The sequence below is a fragment of the Pongo abelii genome, chromosome 5, assembly GCF_028885655.2.
Source record: "Pongo abelii isolate AG06213 chromosome 5, NHGRI_mPonAbe1-v2.0_pri, whole genome shotgun sequence".
Classification (NCBI taxonomy): Eukaryota; Metazoa; Chordata; class Mammalia; order Primates; family Hominidae; genus Pongo; species Pongo abelii.
In genome coordinates, this window is record NC_071990.2 from 36230772 (window position 1) to 36254387 (window position 23616).

Below are 23616 nucleotides of genomic sequence, written 5' to 3' on the forward strand. Positions count from 1 at the left end.
CCAACAGGCTAAAATGCTAAAAATGGGCTTGCTCAGGGGTTGGAAATTCAATCGTCTGCCAAAACCCTCCCAAACCTTGGCCTTTCTATTCCCAGAATCAATGAGTGCAGTTGGCAAAGCCAGTCTTCCTCCAGTCCGCATTGCACGCACAAGTGGAATCCTGCTGTTAGGACAGCTCTGAGGCTGAACTGAAGCCCTTCTTCCTCCTTCCATCTACACATACCCTAAACCCTTTCAGTACTCCATGAAAGTCCCACTTCTGCCATCGTTCTCCTTCTTGGAATATTTATGCCGCTTTTTAAAAATCGTCCTCATTCTGCACTCAATTTTCCTTGCACTGTGATTTATTTTTTTCTAGCCGTGCACATCTTGTCTCCCAAATTTACATTATGCTTATATACTGAATAAACAAAGTATGTCATAAAAAGTTAGTGGAACTAATCTCTGGAATCGCCATTTCCATTTCTTCTAAAACTTTCCAAGTCTCTTTGGAGTCTCTTTGACTCCAAAGTTTTTGCATGCTTGTACAAAACACTCTTCTGAGCATAGCCCAAATTTCTCTGTCTATTAAGTGGTAGTGGAAAAGGCCAATGTGTCTGGAAGAAGCTCTGTGACAAACAAAACTCAGTCCACATAAAATGGTACAATGTAGTCTTATTCTAGACCAAACTTGTCCAACCTGAGGCCTGCAGGGCCACATGTAGCCCAGGACAGCTTTGGATGCAGCCCAACACAAATTCGTAAACTTTCTTAAAACATTATAAGATATTTTTGCGATTTTTTTTTTAAGCTCATCAGCTATTGTTAGAGTTAGTGCATTTTATGTGTGGCCCAAAACAATTCTCCTTCTTCCGGTGGGCCAGGGAAGCCAAAAGATTGGACACCCCTGCTCTATACCCATGCTCTCACCCCTGCCTAATCTTTCTGACTTGTATTAGCTTTTACCTTATGCTTCACCACATATTTGCCCATGGACTATGACACTTTGTCTTTCCATGTGAAAGTTGACTGTTCATTCTGCTGACACATTCGTTTCTGACCATGGCTACACCTTTTACTATGTTCCTGCAGCAGAAGCTTGTCTTTGACCTCTGCCACTGTTTCTCTGGCGTTTGAATGCTGACTCATTCCCTGGGCAACCCCAGTTTCAATTCCGATAGCTCTCTGACATTTTGTCACTCTGCATAGTTGAGATGGGACACCTCTCAGGTTAGCATGTTGTAATTTTATCTAGTCAGTTCAAAACTGATGAACATTGGGCCGGGCCCGGTGGTTCATGCCTGTAATCCCAGCACTTTGGGAGGCCGAGGCAGGCAGATCACTTGAGTTCAGGAGTTCAAGATCAGCCTGGCCAACATAGTAAAACCCCATTTCTGCTAAAAATACAAAAATTAGCTGGATGTCGTGGCGGATGCCTGTAATCCCAGCTACTCGGGAGGCTGAGGTAGGAAAATCACTTGAGCCTGGGAGGCGGAGGTTGCAGTGAGCCGAGATCGCGTCACTGCACTCCAGCCTGGGCGACAGAGCCAAAGACTATGTCTCAAAACAAAAACAAAAACAAAAAACAAAACTCATGAATATTAGACTTATAAAATCTCATGCCTACAATTAGACACTTTGCCTCTACAGTCTTTTCGACCACCATTCTCTCTATGTATGCTTAACACATACCTAAACATTTAGTTTACTGACTCAGAATACCTGCAGAAAATCTGACCTAGATAATTTTCTCTTATACAAAAGTAGAACAATTATACATTCTCTAGGCTCTCCTAGACAAAGACCTGACACCCTGTCATGAAAGCCCCTTGCCATGCCCTTTTGAGGAAGCCAGGAAAATTTTTGGTTTGCTGCCAAGGTGTGTAGAGTTGTATTATTGCTTTTCCAGACTAGGTGTGAGAATGCATCTTCCCACGGGGGGAAAGCATTAGCAGATGATGGTAAGTTTACCAGAAATATTCTTTTTTTTTTTTTTCTTTGAGACGGAATCTCATTCCGCCACCCAGGCTGGAGTGCAGTGGTACCATCTCAACTCATTGCAACCTCTGTCTCCTAGGTTCAAGTGATTCTCCTGTGTCAGCCTCCTGGGTAGCTGGAATTACATGTGTGTGCCACAACACCCAGCTAATTTTTTTTTTCTTTTTTTGTATTTCTAGTAGAGACAGGGTTTTACCATGTTAGCCAGGCTGGTCTCGAACTCCTGACTTCAAGTGATCCACCCACTTCGGCCTTCTAAAGTGTTGGTATTACAGGCGTGAGCCACCACACCTGGCCAGTTTACCTAAAATATTCTTATCCTTTAGGTATGTTACACGAAAAGTGGGGTTTTGTGGGCTGATATATGGAAACCTCTCACATATTTCTGTAGAAAATGGCTTTCAAGTTCCACATTGACAAGTAACTTTTAAGACAAAATCTGAGCAAAAATTAAGGCAAGCATGGACTCCAAATTCTTCCCAGAGATCTTTCCCATTAAGCATAGCATTAAAACAGCAAGAAGATTAAACCCATTTAATTCCCTACTCTGAATATACATATGAATTGATGTGAATATGTTTATGTATTATAGATCAAATTGTATTTCAACATACCTGTTGTCTTCCTCCAGATTTATCCTGGATAATAGTCCTAGCAACAGCACCAGTAAACACACAAGATCTGAAAAATGAACTGACGACATTGCAAAGGCCGATGGCTATTAAATCCTGTAAAGAAATGGCAGATGCTTTAGGCCCCCCTTTTTGTTGAAGAATGCTGATTTTATTTTGAGTTGAAGGCATATGGGTTTTTTTTTATATGAAGATAGGGTTGTTTGCATCACTTGAAATAACAGATTGAAATATTATTAGAAGGCCGGGTGAGGTGGCTCACGCCTATAAGCTCAACACTTTGGGAGGCTGAGGCAGGTGGATCACCTGAAGTCAGGAGCTTGAGACCAGCCTGACCAACATGGAGAAACCCTGTCTCTACTAAAAATACAAAATTTGCCAGGCGTAGTGGCACATGCCTGTAATCCCATCTACTTGGGAGTCTGAGGCAGGAGAATCGCTTGAACCTGAGAGACAGAGGTTGCGGTGAGCCAAGATTGCACCATTGCACTCCAGCCTGGGCAGCAAGAGCGAAACTCTGTCTCAAAAAAAAAAAAAAAAAAAAAAAAAAAATTAGAACAAAAGGATGGCACATCTGATTTTCTTGATTAAACCGAATCGTCATTTTAGCTAGTCATCACAAGGAAAGTGCTTTTTCAAGGTGAGAAAATGAGACTCTGGCATTTTTATTCTCTTTCAAGTGATGACCAGGACTTAGGATGACAGGGAGAAGCACAATGCTATTCTCCCTGCCTTATGTACTACCCTAAAGGTCAAATTGGGCTGGGTGCGGTGGCTGAAACCTGTAATCCCAGCACTTTGGGAGGCTGAGGCAGGCAGATCATGAGGTCAGGAGTTCGAGACCAGCCTGGCCAAAGTGGTGAAAGCCCATCTCTACTAAAAATACAAAAATTAGCTGGGCATGGTGGTGAGTGCTTGTAATCCCAGCTACTCGGGTGGCTGAGGCAGGAGAATTGCTTGAACCTGGGAGGTGGAGGTTGTGGTGACCCAAGATCATGCCATTGCACTCCAGCATGGGTAACAAGAGCAAAACTCCGTCTCAAAAAAAAAAAAAAAGGTCAAATTGGAACACCTGTTGTTTCCATATTTCCCTCTTGAGTTCTAGGGAAAGGGCTAAAAAGACAAAAACTATTTCTGGGAGGCCAACTGTATGGTATTAGAAGCCCTCGCTTTTTTTTTTTTTTGAGATGGAGTTGCCCAGGCTGGAGTGCAGTGGCGTGGTCTCGGCTCACTGCAAGTTCTGCCTCCTGGGTTCACGCCATTCTCCTGCCTCAGCCTCCCGAGTAGCTGGGAGTACAGGCGCCCACCACCACGCCCGGCTAATTTTTTTTTTTTGTATTTTTGGTAGAGACGGGGTTTCACCATGTTAGCCAGGATGGTCTTGATCTCCTGACTTCGTGATCCACCTGCCTTGGCCTCCCAAAGTGCTGGGATTACAGACGTGAGCCACTGCTCCCGGCCCAACCCTGGCTTTTTATAAGACGTTCTGCAGCATTTCTTATTGCACCTCAGTATGTGGTTGGAGGACTTGGTAGAAAGAAAGCTAAAATTAAGAAAAGTGAAACTCTCCTAGCTTAACAACATGATGCCATAATTTTCTGGCCTCTCTGTACCATATCTGTTCTAGGGCAATAACACTCAGGTTAATTCAAGTGCCCTCAAAGTTAAGTATCCCTCACCTCTCAAAAATCCTTTGTGATTACTGTCCAAACCATGGTCCAAGTGGCTCTTCAGTTAAAAAAGACTCCTGCTTCATGTTAGCAGGAGGCTTTGATTAAAGAACAAAGAGTTAAGGATCAGAGGAAGTAATAGTCCTCTCACCTGGTTGGAATTGACACTGTAATTGTGAAGACTGGCAATCTTCTTGCCCAGAAATATGAGCAGAAAGGAGCTCACCAAAGATAAGGAGAAGGCTTGTAAAATTATCTTGGGAAGAAGGCTGAAATCTGGTGTTACAGGAAACAGGAAGCTGGAATAGAATAGTGGAATTATTTCTGGATAGCAGGAATCCTTTCTTGGTGCCTCCGCCACTCTATTCTAACACTGGGCTGTCCTGATTATTATTATTATTTTTTTTAATGACAATAGGGACAAGCGGAGTGATTGAGGCAGCAGCCTGCCAAAACTGCCAGCAAACCAAGCCAAGTTATGAAAGCCATTGAGAGAACACGCTGTTGTGTCTTGTAGTTCAATGTTTCTGCCAGGTAGCAATGGCAGTAAACAGAACAGGCAAAACATTAACGATTCATGTGGTTTCTTGATACTGTTTGAGACCATACCAATAGGTGAACTATAGGTGGATATTTAAGGAAGAAATAATGCCTCTTTTATGGAAACTCTTCCAGAAGTTGAAGATGAGGCAATACTTTCCAAATCTTTCTATAATGTCAACATACGGCTGGGTGCGGTGGCTCATTCCTGCAATCCCAGCACTTTGGGAGGCCGAGGTGGGTGGACCACTCGAGGTCAGGAGTTCGAGATCAGCCTGGCCAACATGGTGAAACCCTATCTCTACTAAAAATATAAAAAATTAGCCGGGTGTGGTGGCGCGCACTTGTAATCCCAGCTACTCTGGAGGCTGAGGCATGGGAATCTCTTGAACCCAGGAGGCAGAGGTTGCAGTGAGCAGAGATTGCGCTACTGCACTCCAGCCTGGGTGACAGAGTGAGATTCAGTCTCAAAAAAAAAAAAAAAAAAATTTCAATATACTCTGACACCAAAACCAGACATAGATAGCACAAGAAGAAAAAAAAATAAAACACTCAGGCCAATATCCTCATAAACATAAATGCAAAAATTCTTATCATTTTAGAAAGTCAATATATAAAAGGATAATACACTATGATCAAGTGGGGTTTATCCCAGAATGAAGCATTAGTTTAACAGTCAGAAATCAAGCACAATATTAACAGACTATAGAAGGAAAAGAAATCTTGATTATTTGGGGGGAGTGGTGTTTTTCCATAGATCCATACTGGCATAATTCTTTAAGTCAAATCTGGAAGCACAAATATGCTTCCTTTTTTATTTCTCTAGATTACTTTCTAAGTCAGAAAAAAAAATCTAAGTGTTTTAGATAAGGTTTGCTATTTGAAACACTTATTTGTTCTTTTGATTAATCATTTCATCAAAGACAAATATGTATGCCTCAACAGTTGATTTCCTTCTGATAAGTTATATAAAAATCCAAATTCAATAAAATGAATCATGTAAATACCCTTGGGAAAATTATCTTAAAAGAAATTTTGTGATATATATTTCCACAAAGCAAATAATCCCTTATCTAATTAAAGTTTCTTATTAGTTCTTGCATTTTAAATTTTATTTTTGAGTAGAAAGAATTCACTTTTAGCACCTCAAAGAGCTAAATATCATTTTCTTCACCATCCAACTATGTCTTCTTCTCTTCTTTTTTTCTTCTTCTTCTTTTTTTTTTGTATTGAGACCGGGTCTTGCTGTGTCAGTGGTGTGCAGTGGTGTGATCATGGCTCACTGCAACCTCAACCTTCCTCAATAAATCCTCCCAACTCAGCCTCCCAAGTAGCTAGGATTTCAGATGCATGCCACCACACCTGGCTATTTTTTTTTTTTTTGTAGAAACGGAGTCTCACCATGTTGCCCAGGTTGGTCTTGAAATCCTGAGCTCAAGCGATTCGCCTCAGCCTCCCACAGTGCTGGGATTACAGGCATGAGCCACTGTGTCTGGCCCTACTACGTCTATTTTAATTCCTTATTTATAACTTACCACTGGGCGCGGTGGCTCACGCCTGTAATCTCAGCACTTTGGGAGGCCAAGGCGGGCTGATCACAAGGTCAGGAGATCAAGACCATCCTGGCTAACACAGTGAAACCACATCTCTACGAAAAATACAAAAATTAGCCAGGCGTGGTGGCAGGCGCCTGTAGTCCCAGCTACTCGGGAGGCTGAGGCAGGAGAATGGCATGAACCTGGGAGGCGGAGGTTGCAGTGAGCCGAGATCGCACCACTGCACTCCAGCCTGGGCAACAGAGCAAGACTCCATCTCAAAAAAAAAATAAAATAATTTATAACTTACAAGCTCCTTTGCATTTTTCAAGTAATGAGCTAAGTAGAAGCATAACTGAATGCTTAGAGGTAGGTATTTAAGTTATTATCAAATTCCACCTTTTTGTCTTTTTAAGAAGCTAGGTAAGAATGAGGCTGTCCCAAAGAGGTACACAGTAAATATAATTTACTACCCCAATCTATATTAGTAAAGCTTGAATATTTAGTATGATAACAACATAAACTACTGTTTTTCCTTTCTGTTCTCTGTAACAGTCAATTCTTGTTAGCAAATGAGGTTAAAAGGGGACATGGACACAGCAGGAGCTAACTTAAATTGTCTAATCTTACTATTCTCTAGCAGCCCTGGATAAATACCTAATAAAAGAGAAAGCTCAAAGCAATGCTTAAAATTAGACTTCTGAAATTGTCACTTGTCCATCTGTACCTTTGAATCTTATAAGAGATAAGCGAAACTTGGCTGTGTGGGTTTTTTCTTTTTTCTTTTTTACTTTTTGAGATAGTCTCCCTCTATTGCCTAGGCTGGAGTGCAGTGGCATGATCCTGGCTTACTGCAACCTCCAACTCCCGGGTTCAAGTGATTCTCTTGCTTTAGCCTCCCAAGTAGCTGGGATTACAGGCACACACCACTATGCCCAGCTAGTTTTTGTATTTTTAGCAGAGATGGGGTTTCACCTTGTTGGCCAGACTGCTCTCGAACTCCTGGCCTCAAGTGATCCACCTGCCTCAGCTTCCCAAAGTGCTGGGATTACAGGCATGAGGCACTGCGCCCAGCCTGGCTGTGTGGTTTTGAAGTCATTGATAACAGAAGCATATTGTGTAAGTATAACAGAGTGGTTATAATTATAGACTTTGGAATTGAGGAGAAATATGTTCAAATGGTAGCTCTGCCACGGAAGAGCAATGTGCTAAGTAATTTAAACATAGGAAGCCTTAGTTTCCTTAGTGTAAAAAAGAAGACACTATCTACCTCAAAGCATTACTGTGGGGAGCAAATGAAAGAATACAAATATGTAAAGTGTCAATCCCACTGTTGTTCTTGTTATTATTTTTTTTCCTGAGGACAGAGATCGTGTCTTGCTTATCTTTGTACTCCCTAGTACCTAGGTGGTGTCTGCCCACATTTTTTGATTGACTGGAATTTCAAGTTGATTCAGCCATCGTCAGATTTCATTGAGAACTGGGTAGGTTATGAGACTAGTTCAAACTGATTGTGTCAAAATAGCCTACATTTGCCCGGGTGTGGTGACTCACGCCTGTAATCCCAGCACTTTGGGAGGTGGAGATGGGAGGATCACCTGAGTCCAGGAGTTCAAGATCAGCCTGGCCAACATGGTGAAACCCTGTCTCTACAAAAAATACAAAAATTAGCCAGGTGTGGTGGCAGGCACCTGTAATTCCAGCTACTCAGGAGGGTGAGCAGGAGAATCACTTGAACCCGGGAGGTGGAGGTTGCAGTGAGCTGAGATGGCGCATTGTGCTCCAGCCTGGGCGACAGAGCAAGACTTGTCTCAAAAAGGAAAAAAAAAAGCCTACATTTTGTGATCCTGGAGTTTAGCAAGTATGCTTCATTCTTTACAGGATTCCTTATTATACAACGTGAGGAAATGGGCAATGCTCTTCAAAAGCCTCTCTGAGTCAAGAAACTGCAGTATATTGCCTTTCTTAGCTAATGTGATTCATCTGATTAAGGTTAAAAAAAAAATAATTTCCTAACAGAAGCAAGAGCCGTGCCTCATAGTCACTGGTAAGAATTATAATGTAAATTGATTGTGAGTCCTTAAGAACTCCATATGCCAGGCTATTTGAAGATCACTTTCTACCTAGAGTAAGAAAATAATGTTGCTCAAGGGCACCAATTCTGACCGGGCACTGTGGCTCATGCCTGTAATCCCAGCACTATAGGAGGCCAAGGCAGGAGGAATGTTTGAGCCCAGGATTTTGAGACCAGCCTGAGCAACACGGCAAAATGCTGTCTCTACTAAAAATGCAAAAAATTAGCCGGGCGTGGCAGTGCGCAGCGGTGTGCGCCTGTAGTCCCAGCTACTCCGAGAGCTGAGGAGGGAGGATCACTTGAGCCTGAGAATTCAAGGCTGCAGTGAGCCATGATTGTGCCACTGCACTCCAGCCTAGGCAACAGAGTGAGACTCTGTCTCAAAAATAAATAAATAAATAAATAAATAAATAAATAAATAAATAAATAAAAATAGGGCATCTATTTAGTCTAAGTTTGTGAAGGCAGAAGGAACGTTCATCTTCTGAACACAGAGCCACAGGAGACAGGCTAGAAAAACCGAGGCATCTCTTGTCCACCCCTTGAGAATTAATCAGAAAGGTATGGCAGTTGAGAAGGCCTATCATGTGCTATGAAAAAAAACATGAGATTCTCTGATATTCAGTGCATATCACAGTTTTCCTGGATAAGGGGATTTGTTCAACTATGAGAAGAGAGACAGAGGCTGACCAGAGAAGGCACAAGGAGTTGTCCCTAGCCCTTCTCCTTTCATGAACCTCTGTGTTCTAAAATGAATTTTGCTTTGGCCAGAGACTGCTAGTAGAAAATACCAATCAGGCTGTGTGGTCAGAGGCTAAGAGAGGGTATCAGAAAGAGAAAAGCAATCTTGAAAAGTGGAATTACTGACCTATAAGGAATCATGTCAATAAGCGTCTGGCTGGTTTCTGTGGCCATGCTTATCTTGTTTGCAATCACAGTGAAGCCAATAATCTGTAGGGGGTAAAAAAAAAAGGGGGGGGCATATGAATACCTAAATATAGTGCATTGCTTCCAGGAGCAGAGTTGCCCATAGCCTCTGGCAGGACAGAAAATGAAACAGGCAGCAGTCCCTATGCATGCAAGTTGGAGAGAGAGGCATGGCTAGTTCAGCGGAGCAAGGCAGGCATTAGAGATCTTCCCTGATTCATTTGGTTCTCTAAGCCAGAGTGCAAAACAACTTGGTCTGTGAACATGATGGGAACCAATGGATGCCATGAACTTCTGTATCCCCACCAACTTTATTTATTTTTTCTTGTTTTAATATTTAATATATTTGAATCTCAATGGCTTTCAGTGAGATCGATCCATTTAAATACTGAATGACTTGGAAAATACCTCTTTGCTCCTCTTTAAATAAAGAGTTGTGTATTTCAGAGTTTAATCAGGAAGTGGGGAATCTCCCTACCAACTTTAAACATCTAGATTATTATAAACATGTTTTCAGATAATGGCTGTATCAAGTTTTCAGTTTCAAAAGTTTTTAGTTCCAGGTACATTGTAGTAATACAGATATGCCTTTTAGGGGCTTGTTGAGGTATACCAAAAGAGAAACATGATTAACCCTTAATAATATGGAGCAACATTTAATTGCACAAAGAAAAAGTTCTGTAGCAAAGCAACTACCTGCTTTTTCCCCCTTTCATTTACTTCTAAAGATGGCAATTCTCCCTCTAGTCCCTGATTTTTAATTAGAGGGAAAAGAGACAACCTAGCAGCTGTTATAGCTTATAAAGACTCTGCATCAATGCAGATTAAACCAGAGACAAGAGACCTCAATTCCTATGTTTTAAAATAGCAATTATACAGTTGCTTTATCCCATTCTTCCTACTAATACATATCTCTTTCCCCAGCATCTACTGCAGGAGTTCAACCAGGCACTGAACAGAACAGCAGTTGTCTAACCTGTGATACTGTTATCAGATGAAGACCCCTAGGAAGTCTACAGATTAGAATGGAAGGAAGAATCTGGATTACAGTTTGGATCAGAGAAGAAGAGTCTTGGTTTTTATATAGTTAAGAGGCAAGAAGTATGGCAAGTATGGCAAGGAACTCTTATTTCCAGTATAAAGGTAATACTTGTTCACAGAGAAAAATGAAGAAAATATGAAACATTGAAAAACAGAAATAACTCATCCAAAGACAACTATTGTTACATTTTTTGTGTTTGCTGTACAGCTTAAATATACATAAATTATGAACATATGTATAATTTCTTATAGCCAAGGGACCCTTGAATTATCAGTATAGTCTACCTGGATCTCAGTTGTTGCCATGAAAATTTTCCTAAATATTGAGTCTGCTCTTTTTTTTTTTTTTTTTGAAATGGAGTTTTGCTCTTGTTGCCCAGGCTGGAGTGCAGTGGGGCAATCTCAGCTCACTGCAACCTCTGCCTCCTGGGTTCAAGCGATTCTCATGCCTCAGCTTCCTAAGTAGCTGGGATTACAGGCGTGTGCCACCACACCCGGCTAATTTTTTGTATTTTTTAGTAGAGATGGGGTTTCGCCAAGTTGGCCAGGCTGGTCTTGAATTCCTGACCTCAGGTGATCCTCCTACCTCGGTCTCCCAAAGTGCTGGGATTACAGGCGTGAGCCACTGTGCCTGGCCAAGTCTGCTCTCTTAAGGACAGATTGATAGATGTGTGCAGTTTCCTCCAGCACATCTAAACATTAATAATTTGTGGGTGCTGTGAGAGGCATTTTAGACCCTAGACCATGGGCGCCTCCATCTTCCCTCTCTCATTTTCCTCACTGCTAAGGGAAACAGGGAGGCCTTTTTCTAGTTCTACCCTGCATCTCTAATCCCTGCTATGTGGTAGAAACTGTGTCCCCATCACTTGACTTGACTTGACATGTGTATAGGTAGTGTTTTGCAGGCTTCAATAGCCTGTGAGCACAAATTAGGTCACAAAAAAGGTTAATGCCTAAATTGCAATTATTGTAAGCCTTCACCTATTTTTATTGCTGGACCTCTGTTTCCTCCCCTACCTCACCTCATGGAGCATTGTAATTACTTATAGCATTCTCCAAAGGAATATATTCTTCTTTTCTTTCTTTCTTCTTCTTTTTTTTTTTGAGACAGAGTCTTTGCTCTGCTGACCAGGCTGGAGTGCAGTGGCACAATCTTGGCTCACTGCAACCTCTACCTCCTGGGTTCAAGCAATTCCCCTGCCTCCACCTCCTGAGTAGCTAGGACTACAGGTGTGCACCACTATGCCCAGCTAATTTTTTGTATTTTTATTAGAGATGGGGTTTCATCATGTTGGCTAGGCTGGTCTCGAACTCCCGACCTCGAGCAATCCACCTGCCTCCGCCTCCCAAAGTGCTGGGATTACAGGCATGAGACACCGAGCTTGGCCCCCAGTGGAATATCTTGACTGTGGCTCACAAACCAATCTGTCAGCCATGGTCAAACCACAGCACTCTTTGCACTCTCACTTCTCTCCTTTCCTTATAACTCTGGTTCATGTTGATTGCTTTCAAGGCTGTGTAAACCAAAAACAAAATTCTAAGGCCCCCAGTCACCTGAATGGATCCCATCTCTTGGCCAAGGGAATTCCGAAGTTAACCTGAAAAAACTAGTTCAGGCCATGATTGAAGCAGGGATCAGACATACCTCATTATATCCCTCCTCCCTTTTGGAATTCAGGAAAAGCCAACCAGCATTAACCTCAAAACAGACCCTTAAGTCTGATAAGAAATGTTTACAACCCATTCTCTTTGAAGCCTGCTACTTGGAGGCTCCATCCGCATGACACAGCTTTGGTCTCCACAACCCCTTACCGTAACCCAGACATTCGACTCTATTGATAATAACTCTTTCAATCAATTACCAATCAGAAAAATTTTAAATCTGCCTATGCTATGGAAGCCCCCACCCCTTCAAGTTGTCCCACCCTTCCAGATCAAACCAGTGTAAATCTTACAGGTATTGATTGATATATTGTGTCTCCCTAATGTATAAAAGCAAGCTGTACCCTGAACATGTTGGCAGGACCTCCCTCCAGAGGCTATGTCACGGGGGCTTCCTTAACCTTGGCAAAATAAACTTTCTAAATTGATTGAGACCTGTGTCAGATACATCTGGGTTTACAGACTGCTTGAAGGAACATCACTATGATCCTTGGTGCTGATGTCTCTTAAGAGAGGGCTGGGCACGGTGGTTCACGCCTGTAATCCCAGCACTTTGGGAGGCCGAGGTGGGCAGATCACGAGGTCAGGAGATCGAGACCATCCTGGCCAACAAGGTGAAACCCCGTCTCTACTAAAAATAAAAAAATTAGCCAGGCATGGTGGTGTTTGCCTGTAATCCCAGCTACTCAGGAGGCTGAGGCAGGAGAATCGCTTGAACCTGGGAGGCAGAGGCTGCAGTGAGCTGAGATTGCACCACTGCACTCCAGCCTAGGAGACAGAGCGAGACTCCGTCTCAAAAAAAAAAAAAAAAAAAAAAAAGGGGGCTGCTGTCTGTTCATGGCTGCTGTCTGCTGGTGACTACAAAGCTGCAGCCTCCTAAGGTGCCAGAGATGGGCTGAGAAAGGAGAGGCTGTCTCTGACTGCACCCTACAAACTTCATATACACATTGTTTCCTAAGCTCTAGAGCACCATTTGTATCCAGGGTTTTGTTTTTAAGAATCAACAAATAAAAATCATATATATTTGTCATATACAACATGTTGTTTTAAAATATATATATATACACATTGTGGCATGGCTGAATCGAGCTATTAACATATGCATTACTTCACATATACATCTTTTTTTTTTTTTTTTTTTTTTTGAGACGGAGTTTTGCCCTTGTTGCCCAGGCTGGAGTGCAATGGCACAATCCCGGCTCACTGCAACCTTCACCTCCTGGGTTCAAGCAATTCTCCTGCCTCAGTCTCCCAAGTAGCTGGGATTACAGGCATGTGCCACGATGCCCAGCTAATTTTGTATTTTTAGTAGAAACAAGGTTTCTCCCTGTTGGCCAGGCTGGTATTGAACTTCTGGCCTCAGGTGATCCACCCGCCTCGGCCTCCCAAAGTGCTGAAATTACAGGTGTGAGCTACCATGCCTACATACTTTTTTGGTGTGGTGAAAACACTTAAAATCCAATCTCTTGGCAATTTTCAAGAATATGATACATTGTTACTAACTGTAGTTACTATGTTGTACAACAGATCTCTTGAAATTATTCCTCTTATCAAACTGAAATTTTGTATCCTTTGGCCAACATCTCCCCAAACCACTCTCCTGCAACTCTAGACCCTGGTAACCACCATTCTACTCTTCACTTCAATGAGTTCAACCTTTTTAGATTCCACATATAAATGAGATCATGCAGTACTTTTCTTTCTGTGCCTAGCTTATTTCACTTAACATGTCCTCTGGGTTCATCCACGTTGTCCCAAATGACAAGATTTCCTTCTTTTTATTTTTTATTTTATTTTAATTTTTTTAAACCAAATACCCACGCGTTAAGAAGAAGGATTTCCTTTTTTTTAAAGGCTGAATAGTATTCCATTGTATATGTATACCACATTTTTAAAAAAATCATTTTTTGTTACATGTCTGTCAACTAATACCTGTATATACTACATGTATCCATTTATCTGTTGATGAAGGCTTGGGTTGATTCTGTATCTTAGGTGTTTTAAATAGTGCCGTAGCGAACACGAGCGTGTAGGTATCTACTCAACATACTGATTTCATTTCCTTTAGGTATATACCCAATAGTGGGATTGCTGGATCTGCCTTCAGGGTTTTGAAAAATCTTTTGAAAAACAAGCCTTTCAGCTTCTGGCCTTTACGAATTAATAGCTTTTCAAACATTCAAAGGGAAAAGAATATGCACCTCTACAAGAAGTAGGCAACAGTTATAAGAAAGTTTAGTCTAAAGTCCCAAGGCAGTATTTTTCAACCTTGAAGAAGATAGACCTGGATTAGTTAGTATAAGTGGGTTATGCTGTGGCAACGTACAAGCCATGAGATTGTAGCATTTTAACACATCAAAGTTATTTTTTTGCCCACACAAAGTCCATGGTGGGTTGGACTTTGCAAACAGTGCCCCAGGGATTTGAGCTAATTTCACCTGGAGATTCCATTTTGTTTTCTTTTTTTTTGAGACAGAGTCTTGCTGTCTCCCAGGCTGGAGTGCAGTGGCATGATCTCAGCTCACTGCAAGCTCTGCCTCTTGGGTTCATGCCATTCTCCTGCCTCAGCCTCCCGAGTAGCTGGGACTACAGGTGCACAACACCACGCCCAGCTAATTTTTTTGTATTTTTAGTAGAAACAGGGTTTCACCATGTTAGCCAGGATGGTCTCGATCTCCTGACCTCGTGATCCGCCTGTCTCGGCCTCCCAAAGTGCTGGGATTACAGGCGTGAGCCACCAATCCCGGTCTCCATTTTCTTAACATACTGCCCCGTCATCATCACAGCAGGGGAGGAAAGAAGAGGGAACTTGTACCTATTCACCTCTACTTTGGCTCAAAAGTCACAGGGTCCTCCTAATTGCAAGAGAGACTGGGAGGTGCAGGGGGCACATGATTACTTGGTTAACTTCAAGCATCTTTGCCACAGACCACCACTTAAAAAAGAAATAATTCTCATTGACACCCAAAAATTCAGCAGCCTTTCTTTCTTTTTTTTTTTTTTTTTACATGGAGTTTTGCTCTATCGCCCAGGCTGGAGGGCAGTGGCACGATCTCGGCTCACTGCGACCTCCCAGGTTAAGTGATTCTCCTTCCTCAGCCTCTGGAGTAGCTGGGATTACAGGCACACACCACCATACCCGGCTAATTTTTGTATTTTTAATAGAGACAAGGTTTCACCATGTTGGCCAGGCTGGTCTTGAACTCCTGACCTCAGGTGGTCGGCCCACCTCGGCCTCCCAAAGTGCTGAGATTATAGGCGTGAGCCACCATGCCCGGCCCTGAATTCAGCAATCTTAAAATGAAAAATGCTAACTTAGAAAATCTGAGCTTTATTGACAAAAATATCTTTATCATGGTAAAATGTTAATTATAACTGTAAAAGATAAATTTTATCAGCAGATTTTAGAAAAGAAACAAGAGGCCAGGTGCGTTGGCTCATGCCTGTAATCCCGGCACTTTGGGACGCTGAGGCGGGCAGCTCACTTGAGGTCAGGAGTTTGAGACCAGCCTGGCCAACATGGTGAAACCCACGTCTCTACTAAAAATATAAAAATCAGCTGGGCATGGTGGTGGGCACCTGTAATCCCAGCTACTCGGGAGGCTGAGGCAGGAGAATCACTTGAATCTGGGAGGTGGAGGTTGCAGTGGGCCAAGATCGTGCCACTGCACTCCAGCCTGGGTGACAGAGCAAGATTCTGTCTCAAAGAAAAAAGAAAAGAAAAGAAACAAGAAACATTATTATTAGACAGTGAGCCCTAGCTCTGCTACTTACTAATGACACAGATTAGAAAAAACATTTAACATCTAATTTGCCTCAATTTCTTTGTTATATACATTTATTTTTATTAAGGTATAATTTAGATACAATAAAGTGCACAGCTTTTAGATATACAGTTCTATATGGGTTTTTTTGTTTGTTTGTTTTTTGTTTTTTTTTTTTTGAGACGGAATCTCGCTCTGTTGCCCAGGCTGGAGTACAGTGGTGCGATCTCGGCTCACTGCAAGCTCTGCCTCCCAGGTTCATGCCATTCTCCTGCCTCAGCCTCCCAAGTAGCTGGGACTACGGGCGCCTGCCACCTCGCCCGGCTAAGTTTTTGTATTTTTAGTAGAGATGGTGTTTCACCATGTTGGCAGGATGGTCTCAATCTCCTGACCGCGTGATCCGCCCACCTCGGCCACCCAAAGTGCTGGGATTACAAGCGAGAGCCACCGCACCCGGCCAGTTCTATATGTTTTGAGGAATTTATACACTAGGTAACTGCCACCCTAATTAACAGCTAATTAACACATGAAACATTTCCATCACCCTGATAAATTAGTTTTCTACCACTTACTATTTAATTTTTCCACATGGGCAGCCACTAATCTTTTTGTCATGACAGATTAGTTTTTCCTGCTCTAGGAATTCATGTAATGGAATTATACAGTATGTGGCCTTTTGTGTCTTTTTTCTTTCATGCTACATAATGTTTTTGAAATCCATCCATGTTATACACACAATGTGTGTATGTGTGTATCTCCAGTTTGTTCCTTATTACTGAAAAGTACTCTCTTGTAGGAAATCATTACACACATTACAATATGTTACCTTTTGTGTCTAGTATCTCTCTCTACTTTGTAGAGGTGAACAGTCAAAAGAATTATAATTGAAGCACAGAGAATAAACTCAGGATTCCAAAAATGGGATAGAAGCAGAAGCAGTATATTCTAGGATCTTGGCAGCAGTCAAAATGAACTGTTTTGTGGACAACAAAGTCATCTGTAGGGACCTTAACACTGGGGCATAACGTGAGTCGCAACCAGGGTGCCCAGTGATCTGTATAAACTAGGACTACAAGATAGGCATCATTAGGAGATTTGGCTGGTATATCTGTATTTCTTAGGAAGGACTGGTCTTGACTCTATCCTCAACTAATTGCTGTTGTTGAGATTGTGTTTGCTAAATAAGCTTGCATTTTGCTTTCTTGAGTTTTGTTCTGTTTTTTTGTTTGTTTGTTTGTTTTGAGACGGAGTCTCACTCTTTCACCCAATCTGGAGTGCAGTGGCACTATCTCAGCTTACTGCAAGCTCTGCCTCCTGGGTTCATGCCGTTCTCCTGCCTCAGCCTCCCGAGTAGCTGGGATTACAGGCATGTGCCACCACACCCGGCTAGTTTTGTATTTTTAGTAGAGACACGGTTTCTCCATGTTGGTCAGGCTGGTCTCAAACTCCCGACCTTGGGTGATCTGCCCGCCTTGGCCTCCCAAAGTGCTGGGATTACAGGCATGAGCCACCGCACCTGGCCTCTGCTCTGTGGTTCTTGAGCCAAACCTGTACTGTTGGATACATGTCCATTTTGGAGGCCATTTCTTTCTGAAGGCTGAGGTTTGGGTATGGGTTCTTATTGAAAAAGATGTTCAAATCTTCCAGTTGTTTCTCCATGAACATCGTATGTTTCCTTTGTGAATGCATCTGGTTCTAGCCATAGGAAAGGGCTGTTCATTTCCTCCTTGGTTCTTTGGCCCTTTGCCTGTTATCATTTAACATGAGATTGCTTGTGCCTCAACTCTTGGATTTTATTTTATTTTAATTTTTTAGGAAGGGCCTCTGAGTCTGACATCTTCTAATCTAGATGTGCTCCTATGTTCAAGTCCGGGGATGAACTGCCTCAATTTCCTTATTGTAGTATAGTGAGAAGGAATGGAGGTTGAATAACAGTATGATTTCAACTACATTAACATAAAAATAAAACATTTATGTAGAAAAAGATGTAAATTCACCAACATTGAGGTTAGGCCTGTCATATGTTTGTCTGAGAGAAGAAAGGAGTGAATAACTGAAAATACTAAAGTATCAATAGTAGTTGACTTTGGATGGTGCAACTATAGGAATTTCTTTTCCTCTACCACTTTTTTAAACTTCCTTATGTTTTTCAAACTTAGAATGAGCCCGTATTTCTTTCATAAGGAGAAAAAAAACCTTATCTTTGAAATATTATGAGAACGAGGCAATAGATAAAAGTACTTGGAGAATAAGCATTTTGTGAGAGAGATCTATTGTGCTATTGTGACTATAGTTAATAATGTGTACTTGAAATTGCTAAGAGAGTAGACCTTAAATGTTCTCACAACAAAAATAACTGCTGCTAGGGTTGCAAGGTGAAAACAATTAAAAATGATAATTAGGCCAGGCACGGTGGCTCATGCCTATAATCCCAGCACTTTGGGAGGCTGAGACAGGCGGATCACCTGAGGTCAGGAGTTTGAGACCAGCCTGGCTAACATGGTGAAACCCTGTCTCTATTAAAAAAATACAAAAATTAGCTCGCCATTGTGGCACACGCCTGTAATTCCAGCTACTCAGAAGGCTGAGGCAAGAGAATTGCTTGAACCTGGGAGGCAGAGGTTGCAGTGAGCCAAGATTGCACCACTGCACTCCATCCTGGGCAAGAGAGCAAGACTCTGTCAAAAAAAAACACAACAACTTGATTTAAACATTTCACAATGTATATCTATATCAAAATATCACATCATAAATGATAGATTCAATTTTTATTTGTCAACTATAGTATTAAAATATTTTAGAAAAAGAAAATAAGCATGTTTTCACAAATATAAGCATATGTTGAAAACTAAATGTATTCAGCTTTTACACAATTCAACTCAGCATTTTTTTAAAATAGTAAAATTATGCAAACTATGAATTTGGGACATCAAAAACACCTACCAGAAATAATTCCATGGGAAACTCAATGGGATACTGATTGAAAGAAATTCTGATACATTTGTTGATTCGCAGAACAACAACAACAGTTAGAAATAGTAGAATGCTGGTGGAATTAGCTTTTGGGAGAGTTATACAGTAATTAATTATGTCCTGAAAGAAAATAAAATTACGGAAGCTTAGAAACGGATGTAGTAATTGCCTAAGTCTAGAAATTGACACTGTAGATTAACTCAAAAAGAAGTCCCCAAGTAGAGTTTCTGGGTACAAAGGTCTTTATGGGTATTACTAGAATAGTGAGGGCAAGCATGGTGGGGGTGGCCATTTTTGTAAAAAGAAGGACAGTAATGCTCAATAAGAATAAGGAGAGAATACACTGTATGTCTTAGTATAATGAACAGGCCCTAGAAGTTCTGTTTATAAGCCAATAGTTATTAGTTTTCCCAAATAATATACTGTAGCTTAGCTCCTACCCTATTCTTACATTTAGGAACTACTTTGTCTTGTATATCCTTTAGATGTTTTAGGATACATGTCTGTTATAAGATAGGTAATGAGAAGAACTGTGATAGATACAATATCTTAAACACCAAATTTTAATGTATATCATGATAGTTTAAAAGGCTGAGCTGAAATGGTTAATCAACTGAAAGCATGGTCTAACTGGCATCTGCAATTAATCAAGACCCTAATTCTCCAATAAAGGAAAATATTTCTAGTACTCTCTTGACTGAGCTGCCTATAGGCTGTGTCTCCTTTGAGAATGGGCAGGAGTCTCCCTACTGAGCTCCACTTCCCTTTGGAGGCAAGAGGAGTGGCATTTGTAACTCTGGGTAAGAGTTGAAATTACTCACATAGAAGAAAGAGATGGGACCAGCATGGAAACTAATCGTAATCCCGAAGATGCAAGTTAGCTGGGACAGCATGATATGCAGTGCCACAGCAGCCAGGTAAGCACTCATTGCAGACTCCGGAAGGTAAGTGGCAATGAAGCCCAAACCCAGTACGCCCATTATTAGCTGCAGAGAAGAGAAAACCAGAGTGGGGCAGAATGTCTTCAATCCAGCAATGGCACCAATGGCGCTCTCCAGGAAAAGAAGGGTTTCCAACAGAAAAGTTAAGATAGGCCCCTTTGGCAACTCTTGTAACTCTCTTTCCCTACTGAACAGAAGTTGATAACATGGGTCCTTGTAATGTTGATCAGAGGCTCCCGACAAGTGCTAGCCCACACTACTCCTTTCCTTCTTTGTGAGCAGTCAGCTCACTTAAGTTCTTGCCCTAGAATCTACTGCTCTCTAGGTTGACTTGGGGAAAACAGGGACAAGGTGATCAGAACAAGCCTTTGCCTATTTATTTATTTATGAGACAGGATCTCACTCTGTTGCCTAGGCCGGAGTGCAGTGGTGCAATCATAGCTCACTGTAACCTCAAACTCCTGGGCACAAGCGATTCTCTGCTTCAACTTCCCAAATAGCTGGGACTACAGACGCACACACTGGGCTTTTTTTTTTTGGTAGAGATGGTGGGGGGGGGGTCTTGCTATGTTACCTAGGCTGGTCTCGAACTCCTGACCTCAAGTGATTCTCCTGTTTTGGCCTCCCAAAACCCTGGGATTACAGGCATGAACGCACTGTGCCTGGCCTGCCTTTGCCTTTTTAAACCTCTTTCATTAGAAGCTTTGATAGCCCTTTTCAGGAGATGTTAACATTCCTCTGAGGAATGCAGCTTTTCACAAAGGAGAAGAGAATTTCAAAACAGTGGGATGGAGCTCAAACTTCTTGGCATTTGACTTTTATCTTTACTGAGAATAATTAAATTGAATTTATTTATGTTTTCAGGATTATGCACATCCTGAAGAAAAATAAAAAGGTATTTTACATGTCAATATGCGTATGTAAAATTTATGTTTATATAGTATAGAATAAAATTTTATACACACAGGATCTAAAAGGATAGACCTCACATGATTAACAGAAATTACCTTTGGGGAATGGGGTTAGATGTTGGGGACAACGTTTGATAATTTATACACTTTTTTACTATTCAAGATGTTCGTCTTTTATAATGAAAACCACAATTAGGTTGGGTGTGGTGGCTCATGCCTGTAATTTCAGCACTTTGGGAGGCTCAAGTGGGAGGGTCGCTTGAGCTCAGGAATTTGAGACGAGCCTGGGCAACATGACGACACTTTGTCTCTACAACAAGAAAAATAAAAAACAAAAAGAGGGTAGGTTAAGAAAACTGGCACAGCCCAATGAAGACTTTTCAGTAAGCAGGGTGGAAAGGAGCAAAACAGAAGTCTTAAAGCCTACAATTGTCACTTCACTCTCCACTCCACTAAAAGCTCTCAGAAAACAAACAAATTTGGAACAATAAATCATTTTGCTTTAACAGGTTTTCGTTTCAAAGCTTTCAATCAGCCCAGCACTGTGTCTCCCTTAATCTCTTGTCATTGCCGCCCAATGTGCTATTTTACTCTAGTCAGGCCAGTCTGCTTCCTATTTCTTGCATGACTGGCTGACTCCTACTTCTGTGCTTATGCATGAGCCCCTCTTTTTTCCATCTCTGCCAATCCATGTGCATCATCTCTCTTTTTTTTTTTTTTTTTTTTTTGAGACAGAGTCTTGCTCTGTCACCCAGGCTGGAATGCAGTGGTACAATCTTGGCTCACTGCAACCTCCGCCTCCCAGGTTCAAGTGATTCTCCCACCTCAGCCTCCCAAGTAGCTGGGATTACAGGTGCCCAGCACCACACCCGGCTAATTTTTGTATTTTTAAGTAGAGACAGGGTTTTGCCAAGTTGGCCAGGCTGGTCTCGAACTCCTGACCTCGAGTGATCCACCCACTTTGGTCTCCCAAAGTGCCAGAATTACAAGCGTGAGCCACTGTGGCTGGCCTGCATCATCTCTTTCAAGAGCTCAGTAAAATTCCTCTCCTTTAAGGAGTGTGGTGAAAAAAGCATGGTTCCTGGGGTTGGAGAATCTGGCTTCAGTCCTGGCCCAGCCACTCACTGGCTGTGTAAGTGTGGGCAATTTAACTCTCTGAACCTCAGTTTCCTCATCTATAAAATGTGAATAATATTCAATGTAAAGTGTTTCGAATAGATTAAATTTCATCACACATGTAAAATACCTAGCTCAGATCTGAAAATAGTGACAAATATGTATCACTCATATATGCAAATATATGTCACTCTTCTTCATACCATCCCTGCCTTCCATCTTGTAAATGGCAAAAATCTGCAATTGCCGTAGAACTCTTTCTTGCCCACTGTAATATGGCATCACATTCAGTGTTAACACAATATTCTAGGCAGCCACTGTTAATCAGTCAGGGTTGGCCTGTGAGATGAAACCTATCTGCCATTCTTATAGGAAGCCAGTACTAAATGTTGAATGAATGAAAGAGAGGGCTCAATAAATAGTTGTTTCCTTCCCAGATAACGTCAACTCAACTAGAGGTTATTTTTTAACTTCATGTTCTTTTGGCACTAAACTCTTATATGAATATTATTTTACACTTAAGATTTTCTAGAGCACAGATTCTACAATCAGACAACCCTAAAACTGAATCCCAGTTTGGTGTCTTAGCTATGTGACCTTGGGCAATTTTCTTAACCTCTCTATGCCCTTGTTTTCTTAAAAGAAGGACCATAGTAGTGTGCTACAGGCATGCACCACCACACCCAGCTATTTTTTTTAATTTTGTTTTGTAGAGACAGAGTTTCCCTATGTTGCCCAGGCTGGTCTCAAACTCCGGGCCCCAAGCAATCCTCCTGCTTCAGTCTCCCAAAGTGCTGGGATTACAGATGTGAGCCACCATGCCCAGCCCTCTTCCTTTTTTAGATGAAAAAAGCTGAGGCTTGAAGGAGAAGAGAAAGCATGCATGAGGCCCCTTGATAATTAAAAGGTTGCTTGTGTATTTTGTCTTATCCCACAAGATTAAACTTTTTAACCACAGGAAACTATATATTGTTTTTTAAATTTTTGGTCTCTGTTAAAGTACCAAATTCATTTCTCTGTGCCCACTAATTATAACTTATTGATGCTTACTATGTGACAAGCTCTAGGCTAAATACTTTGCATGCATTTTTTTCACTAAATCCTCCTAAGAACCCTGCAAAACAAATATTACTCCTGCTTTACACATGAGGAAACTGAGGACCACCAAGGTAAAATAATTTACCAAAGTTCACACAGCTCATAGTGTCAGGGCTGGAGTCTGCCCACTTTGACAGCCTGCCTTTGTAGGTACCCAATAAATCTTTACTTAATGAAAGACAGTCCCAGGGGAGATCAGTGAACATCAACTAGAGAGTGGGTTAGCTGAGAAAAAAGAGAAATAAGCCTGGAGGATGTGACTAGTTCAGTGGACGAACTTTTGGTGATAGACTCTCAGCGGAAATTAAAGACAGGGCCAAAATAAGTTTTGAGATTTTAATGAGTCATTCGTATTATTGTCCTTTAGCTGTGGTCCTTGTCAATGCAGAAAAGGGATTCCAGATCTGGCTCTAAAGCTTACTAACCCAAAGATAGTGTGTGAGCCTGTAAGGCCATTATTATTATTATTATTATTATTATTATTATTATTATTATTTCAGAGACAGGGTCTCGCTGTGCCACCCAGGCTGGAGTGCAGTGGCATGATCACAGCTTACTGCAGCCTCAACCTCCTGGGCTCAAGTGATCCTCCCACCTCAGCCTCCTGAGTCACTGGGACTATAGGCAAATGCTACCATGCCCAGCTAAATGAGTCCATTCTTGCTGATAGAATATAAAGCAACTTTTGACTGGGTGCAGTGGCTCACACCTGTAATCCCAACAGTTTGGGAGGCTGAGGTGGGTGGATCACCTGA

General features: G+C 41.7%; 1 protein-coding gene across 4 annotated transcripts in view; it reads right to left on the minus strand.

Moving 5' to 3' along the window:
* SLC26A8 (solute carrier family 26 member 8) overlaps nucleotides 1-23616 on the minus strand; it is an 82891-nt gene that overhangs the window by 29487 nt on the left and 29788 nt on the right. For 2 of the 4 annotated variants that reach the window (XM_054557422.2, XM_024248239.3), the window contains exons 6-10: nucleotides 19617-19781; nucleotides 18766-18915; nucleotides 9297-9379; nucleotides 4431-4578; nucleotides 2592-2705 (exon numbers count right to left, since the gene is read on the minus strand). In XM_054557422.2, the coding sequence (XP_054413397.2) occupies nucleotides 2592-2705; nucleotides 4431-4578; nucleotides 9297-9379; nucleotides 18766-18915; nucleotides 19617-19781 (660 nt within the window). The remainder of the gene's footprint in view (nucleotides 1-2591; nucleotides 2706-4430; nucleotides 4579-9296; nucleotides 9380-18765; nucleotides 18916-19616; nucleotides 19782-23616) is intronic. The other 2 variants (XM_054557425.2, XM_054557424.2) reach the window with 1 other exon arrangement.